The sequence below is a fragment of the Onthophagus taurus genome, chromosome 3 (assembly GCF_036711975.1).
Source record: "Onthophagus taurus isolate NC chromosome 3, IU_Otau_3.0, whole genome shotgun sequence".
Lineage (NCBI taxonomy): Eukaryota > Metazoa > Arthropoda > Insecta > Coleoptera > Scarabaeidae > Onthophagus > Onthophagus taurus.
This window is the reverse complement of record NC_091968.1, coordinates 8,072,079-8,088,702: the sequence shown is the minus strand read 5'-3', so window position 1 is coordinate 8,088,702 and position 16,624 is coordinate 8,072,079. Positions and strand designations below refer to the sequence as shown.

Below are 16,624 nucleotides of genomic sequence, written 5' to 3'. Positions count from 1 at the left end.
AATTAATCTATTAATATAATTTATAATTACTTTAAATATTAATTGTTAAACTTAAACTTAATTTAAACAAATTAATAAATCACCCTACTTTATCAACATTAAATTTAACCTCAAACTGTCACTATAAAATTCGAATTCTCACAAAAATCTTATTTCCCTTTTAAGCTCTTTAATATGACATCAAAAATCGGTAAGATAACTTAAATTACTCATTTACTTTCATACTTAAGTGAGTTAATTAATTTTATTCGAATTAATTTGATTTACAATCCATGTCCAAAGAGAACCAGAAAAGGGGGCTTGAACAAGCAGGTTTACAACGATTAATAAAAAAACCTTGCCTGATGAATTTTGACACTGCTTTTGATGATACTTTACCAATTTTCGACGACACTCAAATATTGGTTGAAAAAAGTCGATCCAATGATAAAAAAAGTGGTTCAATGAGCGAATTTTCGATGATTTTAGCTAATGATGGAGGTTTTACTCAAATTTGTAATGATACGCAAGTAATGAAGAAAGTAGAAGACGATATAAAAGTACTTCAACAAAAAAACGCATTCTCTTTAGATGTAGAAATGAAATTGAACGAAATAAAAGAGAATATCACTCCATCTGGACATGTAAATACCTTTATTAAAGCAAAAGCTGAAAAAGTCACATTGCCAAATGATACTTGGATTCAACGTGAATTAAATAAAGTTAAAAACTCAATTAGCATTGACAATTCGTTATTGGAAGATACTCAAAATGAAATAAATGATACCTTTAGAAAAGCTTTATTAGAAAATGCTGAAAAAACAATTTCTCCTTCGAAAGCTATTAATTCAACATTAATCAGTAAAGAGGTTAAATTTAATAATCTTGGGAATTTTTATGGTTTACCAAATAAAGTTAAAGAATTATTTAAATTATATCGTGGAATTGAAAATTTGTATGGTAACAAAAATAAAAATCTTTCTTAATTATTTTATTACAAAATCTCAATGTTTTAGATTGGCAAGATGAATGTTTAAATTTACCATCAATCGTTAATCGAAAAAACCTTGTTTATGCTTTACCAACAAGTGGAGGAAAAACTCTTGTAGCTGAAATACTAATAATGCGCGAATTACTATGTCGCAAGAAAAACGCAATTTTTGTTTTACCTTTCGTTGCGATTGTACAAGAAAAAGTTTGGTCATTATCACCATTTGCAGTCGATTTAAACTTTTTAATCGAAGAATACGCAGCAGGAAAAGGTGTTTATCCCCCAAGAAAACGCCGTAGAAAGAATTCCATTTACATCGCAACAATGGAAAAAGCTCTAGGAATAATAAACAGCCTCGTTGATACTGAAAGACTTGATGAAATTGGATTAGTCGTGGTTGATGAACTTCATTTGGTTGGTGAAGCTGGAAGGGGGTGTGTTTTAGAAGAGTTATTAACAAAAATCATGATTTTAAACGGTTTGTTGATCATTTTATTTATTCTTATTAATATAGCCATTTTATTTTAAACAGAAAATATACAAATTGTTGGGATGAGTGCTACCATTGGAAATTTAAGTGAAATAACGACGTTTGTAAATGCTGATATTTATACGAGGAATTTTCGCCCTGTTGAATTAATTGAGTATATTCAATGTGAGAATAACATTGCTAAAATTAATTGGAGTGCTGCTGATGATGATGAAATGTTTGTTGGTGCAATAAAGAAAGAATTTGGGGTTTGTAACTACAACTAAACTAGATTTAGAAATTACATTATGTTTATGTAAATTACATATCAGATAGGCACTGTGACCTCCAAGATCTATTGTACCCTGACAGATAACATAGTTAGATAGTTATCAAATTTCACCATGCAGTCTAATGCTCAATATCTTGCTTGGTGAAAAGGCATTCAAATCCTTTGGGGAAATAAACTGCCACCCAAAAATCCGAAAATCCGAAAAATACGATTCTTCGTCCTCCACACATAGTCGGCTAGTCCCAACAAGTTGTTATCAATCAGCAGTGTCCAGTAAAGACACCCATTAGAACTTTAATACTGCTATGAGCAAGTCCTAAAATATTCCCGGGTTTGACAGTGGCTATGTTAATAAACAACTTAGCATGTGTCATTCCAGGAGAACTGGTCCACAGTAGGCGAAGTCTCTCTTCAGCCCACAGTCCAATTCTATGCTTGGCCAACGCAAATGATACACCAACTGCTACCTACTCAGCAATAGCCAGCACTCCTCTCTCTACTTCCGTCTGGAATACAGTACAGTGCATACCCAGGCTGTAAGCGTGCTTAATCCGAAATGTCTGGCAGTATACTCCTGCCCCGGCTCCTTCCGGCGTTTTTGATCCATCTGTGAACATGCAAATATCTGCCTGAAGCAGAGAATTTTTGTTTTTGATCCAGAATTGCCGTTCAGGCAGTACAATCTGGTATTAAGCATTAATCACTGATTGTGATCCCGCCAAATCTGATGGCATTGATAGCACAATATCAGTGTCTTGTGTTTTTTAATAAATTTTTTAATATTCAATAGACACCCTAAGCCTTGACGTCACAGTGATGGGAGGAGATTATACCGACTCCAAACATTTTCGTTGCTAACTGTGTTGCTAACGGTAAACTGCCATATGCAATTTTTCATTTAGTGTTAAAATAAAATAAACTAAACGTGACATTTTAAATGACATTTTTTGGCGGTTTATCCTTAGCATCTGTGGTTAGCAACGAAATTGTTTGAAATCGTTACAAGCTCCGCCCATCTCTGTGACGTCAGACTTATCGTTAGACAGTCTATAGTTCTCAAAAACTCTTATTGTAGCATACAACATAAATACGCTAGCTTTAGGTTTCTATTTAATAGGTTATTCAATATACCACTTAACGATAATAATTTGAAAAAAGAAATCATAAGAATAGTTTCATTAGCTAAAAACAATTTATACTCTATAAAAGACCTACAAACAATATACAATAAAGTGCACCTGTCACAGATAAAAAAGAAGATTTACCCACATTACAAAACAAAAATGAAATTTGTATCTATACCATTCCACCCAAGTTTAGAAAATAAGTTAACTAGGAATCTGAATAAGTTCAACATATGCCCCGCCTTTATCTCCAATAATTGTAAGCCAGTTCTTCAACTTATGAACAATAAATCAAAGATAAATCAAAACGAACAGAGTGGTGTCTATAAAATAGAATGCACGGGATGTGATGGGATCTATGTGGGACAAACAGGCCGTAATATTAAGATACGCTATAAGGAACATATGACCAAAAAAACTTCCGCAGTTTACAAGCACGTCAAACAAAGCAAACATGAAATCCCATTTGAAAACATTACACTACTAAAAAATGTCAAAAAATCTAACGAAATGAACCTATTAGAAGAATTTTACATTCACAAATTTAAAGACAAAAATCTACTCAATGACACTTCAGACCTCAACCCATATAGAAATTTCCTTCAATTCATATAAATTGAGTAGTAATCCAATCATCAACAGCTAATTTTTCAAATAACTTTTTTCAAAACTTTTTCAAATAAAAGCAAATTTTCAAATCCAAAGTCTATAGTCCGTCCGTCGAAAGAAGTCCACTGCGTCATTAATTTATGAGGTTATAATAGACTTGTATTAACTTTTTGCGTCTCTTTTTTTACGTGTATTAAACAAAGAAAACAATATATTATACAAGTCCATTATAACCCCATAAATTAATGACGCAGTGGACTTCTTTCGACGGACGGACTATATTAACTAGGGTTCTCTATAGTCCATCCGTCGAAAGAAGTCCATTGCGTCATCAATTTTCGCCGTAGGAATCAAATCGGTACTGCAGGATCAAATCAAGACTATTCATAATCTTTATATAGTTTTAAATCACGTAGTGAAGTGTGTTTGGTTGTCTAACTTCCCGTTATTAATTATATTTCGATATAATACATCGATCGAAAACTATTAATTATTAAACTATAATTTATTATTATATATTATAATACAATCTTTTACTTTAATATCTAATTGAAACAGATGGGGATAAAATAAATAGTTTATTATAAATTTAACAATTTTTTTTACAATATTCTCATTTGTTAAATACATCTAAGATTCTAAATTTTTAATTTATTTAATCTTCGGAGTCGCTGCTGGTTGAATCAGAACCTCCTTATTAGTAGTTCGTCAACAGCAATGTCTAATAGCTTTTCACGCTCATACCAGTCAACAGTAATTTTTTCGGTGTGACGAACACAGTTTTCCCAGATTTTTTTGGTGCAATTGTTTAATGCTCCTTCCCACATATTACGCACTTTATCGTCACCGTAACCATCCCGTCCCATGTGCTGGTCATAATACTTCTTAGTATGAGCCTATATCATCTCTATTGCATTAAATTCACAATGATAGGGAAGAAGGCGTATAACTTCATGCCCAGCACTTTTTATTATTTCATCTGCCTGATACTTTTTTTCTTTCTGATACGATTTAGCTAGCTCACTTTTAAACAAATTGCAATCGAATGTTATCTGATTTTTTCTTAGATATTCGGCAATATTCGCTTTTGTCCAGGCAGATGATGGAATATTTTCAAGCAACGTTGAGTGGTATGATGCATTATCCATAACAATAAGAGATGGCTTTTCGAAGTTAGGCAATAAGGATTCCTGTATCCACTTTATGAATATATTACCATTCATATCCCCATGATAATCGCCAGTCTTCGACTTACTTGAAAATATTAAACTGGCGTTTTGTACGAATCCAGCTGAAGACCCTGCATGTGCGATGATGAAACGTTTGCCATCATAACCTTCTGGTTTTCTAATGCTCTTCACATCTTCATCCTGCCATGATTTTCGACAGGTTCCCTTCGAAAATATCCAAGTTTCGTCTAAGAAAACCACTTGACGTTTCAAAGAATTCATATTTTCGACATATTTTCTTAAAAATGTTAGCCGTAGGTCAGCAATGTGAGTTTTCTCCATTAATGCTTTTCGATTTGAGTCTGCTTTATAATGAAATCCTATGTCATTTAAAACTTTAGATAAATTTGTTTTACCCAGTACGATGTTACTTTTCTCTATCTCCAACTTTAGAGAGCCAAGTGTTACCTGTTCTTCTGCAATCATTATAAAAAATGTACTAGCTACTCTAATTTGCAATTCAACACAACTTACTGTGCTTGTACATGGAATAAATTGTATCTCGAATGGCCATTTTATTAGACTCGTGCAAATCTTGAGTTTTTGGTTTCTTCCTAGGACGTTTCTTTCCAGGCGTAGATAATACTGGATTTGCTGCGCGACTTTTAATTCGCTGAACAGTTTTTTTGAGATTTGCAAGGCATTGGCAACCCTCTGTAAAACAATAAGTTAAAACAATAGTTTTAAAATTATATCTTCTTTCCCTCATGAATACCGTTCAGATTTATCAAAGGTCCACCATTTCGCTTTTCCGCTTCAAAGTAATTCAACAAATTGAGCACAAGGTGTTGGCTTTGAGCACTTAACGTTGCTCCTGGCGAAGACATAGATTCTAACGTCGATGTACGATATTTCAACACACTGTAGCAAAATTTGTACGAGAGTTCTGAAAAGAACTAATTTTACTCACTTACGAAATTAAAAATCGCTTTTAAACACATGAAACCTAAAGAAAACAGTACCAAACACGCGTGACAGCTATGAAAGGTGAAGTTTATGACTTTTAAATTCATATCCGTCATGCGAACTTCCGATCATATTTCTACTTCATATACTGATGTATGAAATGACATGCCTATATTAACTTTATCTTTGTTTAGTAATGATGTGCTTCTCTTTTTAACTCAAATTGTTAGTAGGACATTTCTAGTTGCGGATGCCGAAGAAGTACGTTAAATCATTTCCTTTGTTTAATACACGTAAAAAAAGAGACGCAAAAAGTTAATACAAGTCTATTATAACCCCATAAATTAATGACGCAGTGGACTTCTTTCCGCTGAAGGACTATATCTGCTTTTCTTTTTCTTGTCTCGTCACTATGCCATCACGACGAGAACAGCCTTCTAATCTTATTTTAAATTATAATAATACACTGCTGGCACGTTAATTAGCACACCCTTGCAAATTCAAACAGTACTATCCGTATATCGAACTATAACGGCATTTTAACATAATTTTTGATTTGTTTGTATTGGGTAAGTTGATAGAAACTTTTTCACAAATTTTTGGACAAGCTATCACATCCTGAAGTCCTGCGCATATATTATGAAACATCCGGTAGATAAATAATCATAAATTATTGAATTTTCTAGTGAATTTTTATTTTTAAATTTGAAATTTAATTTATTAGAAATTTTCTGTTTCTTCAGATTAACATCTAGTGGTTTTAACTCTTTCATTTTCTTTTCTGTTAGTTCTTTATTTATTATTTTTGGTTCTAAATCTGTGTTTATAGTTGGCATCCTGGTTTTAATTTTTCTGTTTAATAATAATTGTGCAGGGGAAAACCTTAACTGTATCCTTTGCCACATTTCTACATATTATTTTAGCCGAGTATTTCTATACTCGACTAAAGCAATTAAAAATTCATGTTTTACTTTTAACATATTTTTTATAATTCCAACAGCTTTTTCTGCTAAGCCATTTGATCGACTGTTATATGGACTGGAAAACTCGTTTTTAAAATTCCAATTATTAGCAAATATTTTCATAAATTAAACCATAATTCAACGGAACATTACTTGAAATAAGCCTCGCCTCAAATGCTTTTTGCTTCTGTTTTTCTTTCTCTTCTTGCTTTTTATGAAGTTTTATAGCAGCTTCATGGTCACGTTTTTTAAATCATGGTCAACATCTTCATTAGTTTCAGAAACATCAATTATTTCTTGATTATCTTCGTCATGTTTGTTTTCATCTTCTTCTTGAATACTTCCATTTCACTACAACTTTCATATTGTTCACACCTTTGTCCCTTTTTTTTCTTCCTTATCGGACTATTCATTTTTTTTGGTTCACGTTTTTTATTACCCAGTTCTTTTAGATTCTCTTTTTCTATTTCTTCTCATTCTTTATGTAATTTCTTAACGGCTTTACGCCCTCTTTCTTTACACCTATCCACCAAAGTCTTTATATTCTTTAATTACTTCCTCTCTCGCTTCTTCGATGATCGCTTGGGCATGTACTAATCCTAAATTCCTTAAAGAATCACAATATGGTGCTTGAAGTTCTAATAATTTACTCAATTTCCATTGTTCGTTATCCCATTCTTGTTTGTGGCGTTCATTTTTAATTCGTTGTCATACTAACTTTAGTAACTATTTCATCCGATTGTTGGCGAACTTGTGAGAATCTCATTTTTCTAAGTTTTTCCAGTTCAGCTTTGCAATCCAAATCTACTGTGACCATTGTGCCCCATTTTTTTCGTACCGAATTCTCATTTACATTTTCTTTCTTTTCTGCTACACAGTAAATAAACACCTCTAAAATCCTTATGAATGTTGTTAATTTGAGGTTGCTTGTCTTTTTTGCAAACTTTGGCAAAATTGTTGTGTCATTGACAATTTGCACATATCTTGCCGAATGCGGCCGAATCCACAAAATTTGCATTCTATTTTCTTTATTTTGTTAATTTCCATCGAAAGATTTAATAAGACTTAATATTTTCCTAACTCTAGATTTGCAATAATTCTGGATTGTTTCCAAAGAAATATCTCCTTCTCGTAACATTCTTTGTTGAATATTCTTGTCATAAATACTGACAACCAATTTATCCCTTATCACTCTATTTTCATATGATTTATTACATTTTTCATTAACACATTTGAATTCACAAAGGGCGGGTTCTGTACAAAGCTCTATTATATATTATGATTCTATTCCTTGATCCTCCTTTTGGTGCAAATGATTAAATTTGAATGTTTGTACTACTAAGTTCTTTTTTGGAATAAAATATTCTTCAAATTATATTAACACACTTGCTAGAGTCTCTTCTTCATCTTTCTTCAACGAATTATATATCCTGAGGCCCTCATCACCAATTATGATAGTAAAATTGCTATTTTTATCGGTTCTATACGAATCATACGTCTATTAAGACGGCTAAACCCGATTATTCCTAGTTTTAGTTTACAATTTATTTTACAATTTTATTTTTTATGTTATTTTATAACTTTATTTTTTATTTTATTTTACAATTTTATTTTTTATTTTATTTTACAATTTTATTTTTTATTTTATTTTTTTCAATTTAGTACAGTGATAAATTATCAAAAATAGACCCGGATCGTCTAGGTGGTTTAGTTATGGAAGTTATTCCAGCCGATTCCTGTTTAATTTTTTGTTCTACAAAGAAAAATTGCGAAAATGTCGCCTGGTTATTATGCAGAGTTTTACCAGCGTAATTTTTTTTCTTTATTATAACAATTTTATTGTTTTATTTGCATTGCGTTAATTTAATCGATTCATCTTTCAGAAAACTAAAAACTAACAAAACGGATGATAAAAAATTGCTTAAAAAGAATCTTAAAACCGAATCCGGTGATTTATGTAAAATATTAGAAAAGTCCATTGATTATGGAATCGCTTATCATCACTCAGGTTCTAATTTTTATTTCTTATTATTGAATTCTTACATAATAAAGAATAATTTCGTTTTAATTTTAGGCTTAACATCAGGTGAACGTAAATTAATCGAGGATAGTTTTCGAGATGGAACATTAAGCGTGATTTGTTGCACATCCACTTTAGCCGCGGGGGTTAATTTACCCGCGAAACGCGTTATTCTACGCCAACCGTACATCGCTAAAGAATTCATCACGTTATCACGTTACAAACAAATGGTGGGACGAGCTGGAAGAACAGGATTTGGAACCGAGGGGGAGAGCATTTTAATTTGTTCCATGGCTGATTTACCGAAAGTAAGGGGTATGCTAAATGCGCCAATGGACCAAGCTTTATCGGCTATGCACGAAAACGATTGCAAAGGGTTGAAGTAAAATTATTTTAATTCTTTTTTTTTCGTTTTTATAAATTGTTTTTTTAGACAATTATTATTAAGTATGATTTGTTTAAACGCAGCGAATACTCGAAAAGATTTACTTGAAATTGTTAAAAAATCGTTGTTGTTTGTTCAAGAAAATCGACTTAACGTTAAATTAAAATTACTCGTTGATAAATCGTTATCGGAATTATTTAAATTGGGCGCTTTGAAGATTGAAGAAAAAGGCGTTGGTTGCAATTTCAATTCAAGTAAAGAATTATCTTTAAGGTTTAATAACACAGTGGTAAAAAAGCTTTGAAAAAAAAGAGTAAATGAATAAAATAAAATTTTATTTTAGGAATCAACATTATTAAGTGAAACTTTAAATGATACAAGTACAAAAAAAACTAAAATTACATTACGTAACGATAGTAAATTAATTATAAGTCAATTAGGATTAGCAGCAGTAAAAGGTAAAAACTAAATAATTAATAAAAAATTTTAACTTAAAATTATATTCAGGTGGTTTAGAATTAACGAAAGCTCATTTACTCTACGAAGATTTACTTCAAGCGCAAGCGAGTTTAGTTTTATTAAACTGCCTTCATTTACTATATTTAGTGACCCCTTATGATATTGCGGATCAAATTAATCTTTCAAAATCAAGATATTACAGATTTGTAAGAAAACAATAATTTATGAATTTATTCAAAAAAAATTTTTTGTAGTACACGAAACTAACTAAAAACGAGTTACATACAGCGAATATAATCGGGTTAACCGAATCCACAGCGGTGAGGTTATTAAATAATCAACCAATAAAAGTAAGTCAACTTACTCTCAACTCAACGTAGAAATTTTTTAATTGTATTTTTAGTCGATTCTTGAACGTGTTTTAAAACGATTTTATGTAACATTAATTCTCTACGATTTATGGAACGGAAACTCAATATTTGAAGTCTCCGAAAAATACGATGTTCCAAGGGGATTAGCTCAAAACTTAATGACATCCGCCGCTTCCTTTTCGTCAAATGTCGTAAATTTCTGTACAGAATTAAAAGAGTTTTGGTACTTTGCATATCTTTTAAAAGGGATGACCGAACGTTTACAGCATTGTTGCATTAAAGAACTACTTCCGCTTATGGAATTGCCGTCAGTTAAACAATGTAGAGCCAAGCAATTATATGATGCCGGATATCGATCGCTTGCTTCGCTTGCTAAAGCTAACGTTGGGGAATTAATTGAAAGTGTTGAACATATGAGTAGAAAATTGGCGAATCAATTAATTGCTGCAGCCAAGGTAGTTAGAAAAATTATTGTTATTTATATTTATTTGTTGTTTTTAGTTACTTTTATTGGAAAAAATCGAAAATTTAAGGGATGAAGCTGAAGATGTCTTAGAAGGTGCTCAAATTTAATGTGTTCAGATGTAATTTTTTCATGTTTATAAGTTATTTTGTAAGAAATTTAATCAATACATTTAAAATTATTAAAATTATTGATTAGGAAAGATTTTTTAAATCCCCAAAATTTAGGTAATGCAGAAAAGGTTAAATTAAAATAATGGGGAGTATTGATAAGTGATGGTAAGATGCCCATTTCAGAAGGGCTGTTTGTAAAAGTAACTTTTAGATCCGAAGTAACTGGTCCCGATGTGATACGGTAACAGTTACTTCGGATCTCGCGGAGTAACGAGTACTCGTGTATAGTCTTCCACACGGCGATCGGTTTTTATGACTCTGTCACTTTCCTACTGTAGTTGTAAAGCTAACAAAGACGGGGTTGTAACAGATAGTTCCCCATTGTAAAATGCTGGGATTCCTCACTCAGGGCGGCATTAAGGACCACACTTTACTGGCTAATTGTAGAAAAATAATAGGGTCATAAAATACTCATTATTCTCTTATTTGTTGTGTTTCTAATGTTAAGTACATATTTTTTCTAAGAAATGTTTTGAGGAGGCATGCATTGTCTACTAACAAAAGAGGGCGGAGAATAATTAGATTCTTTAAAATTTCGTTATTCTTTTATTTAGACATTCCTAAAAGTAATATTTTTTTCTAAGACTTTTATACTAGTTTTTATAATTAAATTTTAGTTGTTATAACTAAACTTTGGTTTTTTACTAAATTTTAGTTTAAAAAAATTTAAGTTCTACCCTGTCCTTATATGACTGTCATAAGTCTTTTAAGGTACTCGAGCGGGCAAAAATCACCCCGGTTTTTATTTATGACTGTCATAAAAACCGATCTGGATGTGGAAGAGTATAACGAATAGTTACTTTTTTTCATCACTAATTCGGAATATGTTCCGAAAGTCATGTTTCGCTTATTTCAAATAAATCGTATCCATTCTCGATCACGATCCCACTCAAATCGTCAAACCTTAAAGTTCCGCTCATGTAACAAGAAAAAAAAAAAAAAAATAATTAAAGTATATATAGGTGTATCTGAATGACTGCAACAAACTTCAAGGGGTGATTCTTTAGTGAATTTTAAGAGTACTTTGATATATGAACCATGGTTGACTTCGGTTCCCCTAAGGAGCTACACCCCTCCAAAAATAGCGGAAAATTTTGGTTTAATTTTTTTTTTTTCAAAAACCATAGAAATTTTTCCAATGTATTTATCATTTTCATAAAAAAAATTTAGGCATAAATTGAACGGGGGTGGTTACGTTTAGTAGTTTAGAAGGGTAGGTTGAAAGTACAAACAGGGTAAAACGTGCCCTATTATGAGTTAAACATATTCCTCAAATTTCATTTTCCTAGCGTTTATGGTTTTTGAGAAAAAGAACTTAAACCAAAATTTTTCGCCATTTTTGGAGGGGCGTAGCTCCGTAGGGGAGCCGAAGTTGCCCATGGTTCATATATCAAAGTACCCTTAAAATTCACTAAAAAATCACCCTTGAAGTTTGTTGCAGTCATTCAGATACACCCTGTATAAATTCAAGTAATGGACTAAAAAGAGTTAAAATTTTATTCTTAAGAAAAACATAGAAAAGTAAAATGCTTAAACTAAACTTGTACGAATGTACTTAATATAAGAGAAGAAAACTATTTAAAGGTAGTTAGCCACGCTCCTGAAAGATATAATGTGCTTAGCCATTACTTCTTTTTGTGTTTTTGAGCTCTTGTATTTTGTGACGGCTGGGAAGGTGGTGACGCCATAACAGATCCATTATGCTTAACTGTTGGTAGAAGATTTTTTAAATCTAGCACTGTACCAGCTGATCTCCAAATTTTACCATCACATCCAAAAATGTTGTATTTTGACTCGATTGTAAACATCACCCTTTTCCAAATACCCACATCCTTTTCTTTGTACTTTTTTGCAAATTCAATATGTTTCTTTATTCGCGTCGTTAATGTAGGGTTTCTTTCGCGATTCTCGCCCGTTATAGCCGGCAGATCGCAAAACTCCTGTCACAGTTTCTGCACTTAGTTTTATTAACTTCATTTTGAAGATTTGCTGCTATCTTTGGGGCGCTTGTCCAAGGATTTACGCTAACTTCTTATCTAATGCTTCGTTTATCTCGGGGAATTAGCAACTTTGGACAGCCCGTACGTGGTGCATTTCAATATTTCCAGTATCTACAAACTTTTTAATTATGTACTGAATAGTAGATGTACTTTTGACAAGGATTTTAGCTTTTTTGACGTACATATAGAACGATCCTCCTTATGTAATTTTATGACAATTTTTCTAACTTCTACGCCGTAAACTTCTTGTTTCCGTTCTTCAGGGTGCCATAGGTTAGGTAATAATATAATAATAATAATAACTTTATTAGTGCTCTATGCTAAAGACTTACACACGTCATTTTAAACAGAATATACAACAAAATAAAAAACAAACGCATAAGTCGACGAGAAAATACAATAAAAATACATTCATACAATGACAATATCACTCCTTAAAAACTCCTCGAGTGAGTGGAACGCACCCGGCCTCAGGAAATTCTTTATACCAGTTTTAAATTGCTTGTGTTGTATAGATTGCGGTAACTTATTATACAAAATCTAACCAGTATACAAATGACCTTTCTGCGTTCTACTCAACCGACAAAAATCTACGCAGATTTTCGTACGGTTTCTGGTAAAGTAACTGTGCACGTCGGCGTGCGTCTTATACTGTTCATCATTACTATGAATATACAGCAAATATTTCAGAATAAACAATGATGGAAGCGTTAGAATATTCAAGGATTCAAAGGCGAGGCGACAATCTTTCCTATAGCTAAGTTTAGCCAACACTCTCACAGCTCTGCGTTGTAAACCAAACACATAATTACTTGCTGGACTCCCACCCCAGGCAATAATACCATAGTCAATCATCGAGTGTATCAACGCATAATAGGCAGTTTTGGCCACCTCGACAGATACCGAGCTCGCCAGTCTACGTAGTAGAAAAATGTTTCTTGAGATCTTTTTACCAATTTCATCCACATGCACATCAAATTTCAGATCTCTGGAGCTCACCGTTATGCCCAACAATCTAGCAGGGGGAAAATCACCTACACAGTCCCGTTTAAGGGTGAAAAGTTCATTAGCCACACAACAGTCGTTCATAGCAGTCAACAGTTTGTTTGAGGAAGACATTACCTTCTCGTAGTTTAACCCGGAGACAAGCAATGTGGCATCATCAGCGTACAACAAACACTTTACACCCTCTCCCAGGTAACCAGGAAAATCATTAAAGTAAAGGAGGAACAGAAGGGTCCCCAAAATAGATCCCCGGGGTACACCCCTCGAGATTGGAAGTTTTCCGGATACTTTGTCTCCACATTTAACCACTTGAAACCTATCGGACAGGTACGAGAAGAATACGGTGCGACACACTATCAAAAGCACGAGACAAATCAAGAAATAGAGCAGCACAGTAGTCCTGATCTTCGTACGTACTGTGACAGACATTCACAAAATTAACAATCGCATCCCCGGTGCTCCTACCAGGTCGAAAGCCGAACTGATTCTCGAAAAGCACATCGTACAATTCCACGTGTGCCATTATTTGTTTGTAGATTACGCGCTCAAATATTTTGGTCACTATCCATGCTAAAAATAGGCACAATGGAGGCTATCTTTAATTGATCCGGGAAAGTATGTGATCGCATCATGGTGTTAACCATTATGGTAAGGGGCGCAACCATGAGACTAATGTTACATTTTATAGTCCCGGTTGAAGCACTATATATGTCTCTATTCCCGTTCGTCTTTAAACACTGTAGAACACTTCTAACTTCACTCTCTGATACCTCAACAAAAGAGAAAACAGGAACATTGTCAAAGTTACTACGACACAGATGTAAGGGGGATCCAATAGACGGGCCGAGTTTAGCAACATTGTTATTAGCGACATTTACAAAAAAGCTGTTTAGATTATCGGGATCCATATCCGCAATATTCTGCTTGTCCACACTGACGCTTCACCCATTAATCAGAGTCCAAGAGGCCCGCGATTTGTTGCTCAACGCGTTAAAGTATCAGACAGCGGCCTTCCGTTTAGCCTCAGCGATGCCGTCACGATACGCCGATCTTGCTGTATCCCTCATTTCCTTAAGATTAGCAGTCCCATAACGATTGAAAAATTTGAAAGGATTCAAAAAATCTCAAATTCCCCTCAACGGTAACCCTCCTGCACATCCCAGAACTGTACTCAATTCCAATTGGAGGTGATACTGCAGCAGAGACAAATTGACCATGGTGATCAGAGATATTATTCATGACAACCCCAGCTTTGAACTTGCGTTGTAGATAAGGGACTTGGTAAGGGTAGCCGCACGGGAAATAACCGACAATTCACAGAGACATGGAGATATTCCCGTCAATGTTCAACAATTTTGAATTATTAATTTATTGAATTTAAGTGTTAAGCTATAATGTTTAATGATAAGATAATTACTTTATAATTAAAAAGATGTTGGAGAAAAATGTTTATTATGCTAAATCGTAATTATTAATATTAATAATTTTAACATTTTATTTAAAATAGATTCCATTTCACACTATAGATGGCACTAAGAGAAAGTCAGATGAACTTTTAGGTTATGGTAAAATAATTTTTCCTAAATTAACCTTTTAATCTCCTATTTGCTATTTATACCCCAACGGTATAAAGTGTGTATAAAATTAAAACTACAAATACCAAATTTCTTACAATATTTTATTACACTACATTTTTTTTTTAATTACATAATTTTAAGATAATCACTTAGCTTTCTTCGGTTTCAACATAAAATAAGCTATTAAAAGACCAACACTACCATAAGTAGCCATCGCAACCTAAAATAATCGGTTTAATCAACACGAAAAATATCAAAAAAAGAATTTTTTTTTGAGGTTAAAGTTCGATTCTTACATTAGCCCTTCCTTTGTTGGTTACAGAGTTAAAAATCTTGCCCATCCCTTTCAATTTCGCTTCTTCGGCGGCATCCGCACTTCCCCCAGCCATATTTTAATAAAATTGCAAAGTTTTTTCACGAAAAAATAAAATTTTGCTTCAATTCGAGTCAGATCTCGAAGTGAACTAAAATTAAATCGATTAATACTAGACTAACTTCAAAGTGCATTAAAGTGTGTGTGTAAGACGAGGATGGATATATAAAAAGTAGGTTGGTTATCAACTTTTTGGGGTTATGTAACTAGTGTGTATGTCAAATGTCAAAAAATATTTCCATAACCAATTTTATTTAAATATTAAATTAATTATAAAATATTAATGTTAATTAATTCTAAAATTTCTTTTATAGATTTCTCACAAGTAATTGAATCATTATTGGTAACATCGAGATCCCAATTTTTATATTGATCTAAATCACATTCAGATTCTGCATCATCAATTCCTTTTTCAAATTGAAATCCTCGTTTTTCTCTAATATCTAAATCTGTGGATATTCGTATAGTTTTTACTTTGTTTTGGTATGTATCGTAGAACCAAGAAATATCTGTTTTTCTTCGAATATCACTTACAATCCAAATTTCTACAGGTTTTGCTTTAAAAAGAAAAGTTAAAACAATAAATTGTTATTGATTAATTCTATTTTAAAATAGTTACCCTTATTACAAGTTATTTCACAAAAACAACCAGGATTTTCCGATCTTTTCATCTCACTCCATTTAATCATTTCTAATCTAACCTCTTCTTTATTGGGTTTTTCAGACATTAATAGATTTAAGTCTAAATTAAGGGATTTTGCAAAGTATTCTTTAATCGGTGCTGATATTTTTAATATTTCACATTGATCACCTAATCTATTATTTTAAGTTTTGTTTTAATCTTTAGTATTATTGTTTTATTGGTGATTTAACTTACATATCTTTTAGTTTATCGGTTATAAAGTCTTTTCCTGATTTTCTTTTTCCACTAAATAATAAAATTAACTTTGGAAAGTTTTCCATAACGTTTTAGAGACCCACTTTTAGACTTTTGTTATGTTAATGAAAAGCAAAGGTTAAAAATGAATACTGTATACAAGATGTTAAGGAAATGTTCACTAAATTTCCTTTTTTATTTTGGTGATTTTATTTAAACATTTATATTTTCAAAGTTATCCTAAAGTTTTTTTCAACAATATACATATTTCTATAATCTAAGGTTGGTAACACAAAACATCAATTTCTTTTTTGTCAGTCTCGTTTTTTTCACAGTTTAAATTTTTAATTATAACCATTT

General features: G+C 32.4%; 4 protein-coding genes across 5 annotated transcripts; 1 reads left to right on the top strand and 3 right to left on the bottom strand.

The window, feature by feature from the left end:
* Positions 1-91: 91 nt before the first annotated feature.
* On the top strand, positions 92-10,449 carry LOC111418922 (mutagen-sensitive 301). 2 transcript variants are annotated; one of them, XM_023051631.2, is made up of 13 exons: positions 92-190; positions 283-939; positions 996-1,448; positions 1,503-1,708; positions 8,224-8,369; positions 8,445-8,569; positions 8,636-8,963; positions 9,015-9,252; positions 9,310-9,424; positions 9,474-9,631; positions 9,680-9,775; positions 9,829-10,251; positions 10,298-10,449. In XM_023051631.2, the coding sequence occupies exons 1-13, from the start codon at positions 175-177 to the stop codon at positions 10,367-10,369; spliced, it is 3,033 nt and encodes a 1,010-aa protein (XP_022907399.2). In that variant the 5' UTR covers positions 92-174; the 3' UTR covers positions 10,370-10,449. The 2 variants fall into 2 exon arrangements, with proteins under 2 accessions (XP_022907399.2, XP_022907396.2); XM_023051628.2 differs by having other exon boundaries at positions 9,015-9,255.
* Positions 4,030-5,991, bottom strand: LOC139429214 (uncharacterized). The gene is made up of 3 exons (XM_071194703.1): positions 5,409-5,991; positions 5,168-5,347; positions 4,030-5,109 (listed from the first exon to the last, which is right to left on the bottom strand). The coding sequence occupies exons 1-3, from the start codon at positions 5,518-5,520 to the stop codon at positions 4,361-4,363; spliced, it is 1,041 nt and encodes a 346-aa protein (XP_071050804.1). The 5' UTR covers positions 5,521-5,991; the 3' UTR covers positions 4,030-4,360.
* Positions 10,450-15,096: 4,647 nt separating the features above from the next.
* LOC139429249 (ATP synthase membrane subunit K, mitochondrial-like) lies at positions 15,097-15,498 on the bottom strand. The gene is made up of 2 exons (XM_071194800.1): positions 15,311-15,498; positions 15,097-15,234 (listed from the first exon to the last, which is right to left on the bottom strand). The coding sequence occupies exons 1-2, from the start codon at positions 15,401-15,403 to the stop codon at positions 15,160-15,162; spliced, it is 168 nt and encodes a 55-aa protein (XP_071050901.1). The 5' UTR covers positions 15,404-15,498; the 3' UTR covers positions 15,097-15,159.
* A 120-nt stretch (positions 15,499-15,618) lies between these two features.
* On the bottom strand, positions 15,619-16,351 carry LOC111418919 (Phosphomevalonate kinase). Its single transcript, XM_023051625.2, has 3 exons — positions 16,265-16,351; positions 16,007-16,203; positions 15,619-15,944 (listed from the first exon to the last, which is right to left on the bottom strand). The coding sequence occupies exons 1-3, from the start codon at positions 16,348-16,350 to the stop codon at positions 15,658-15,660; spliced, it is 570 nt and encodes a 189-aa protein (XP_022907393.2). The 5' UTR covers position 16,351; the 3' UTR covers positions 15,619-15,657.
* Between the last annotated feature and the right edge of the window lie 273 nt (positions 16,352-16,624).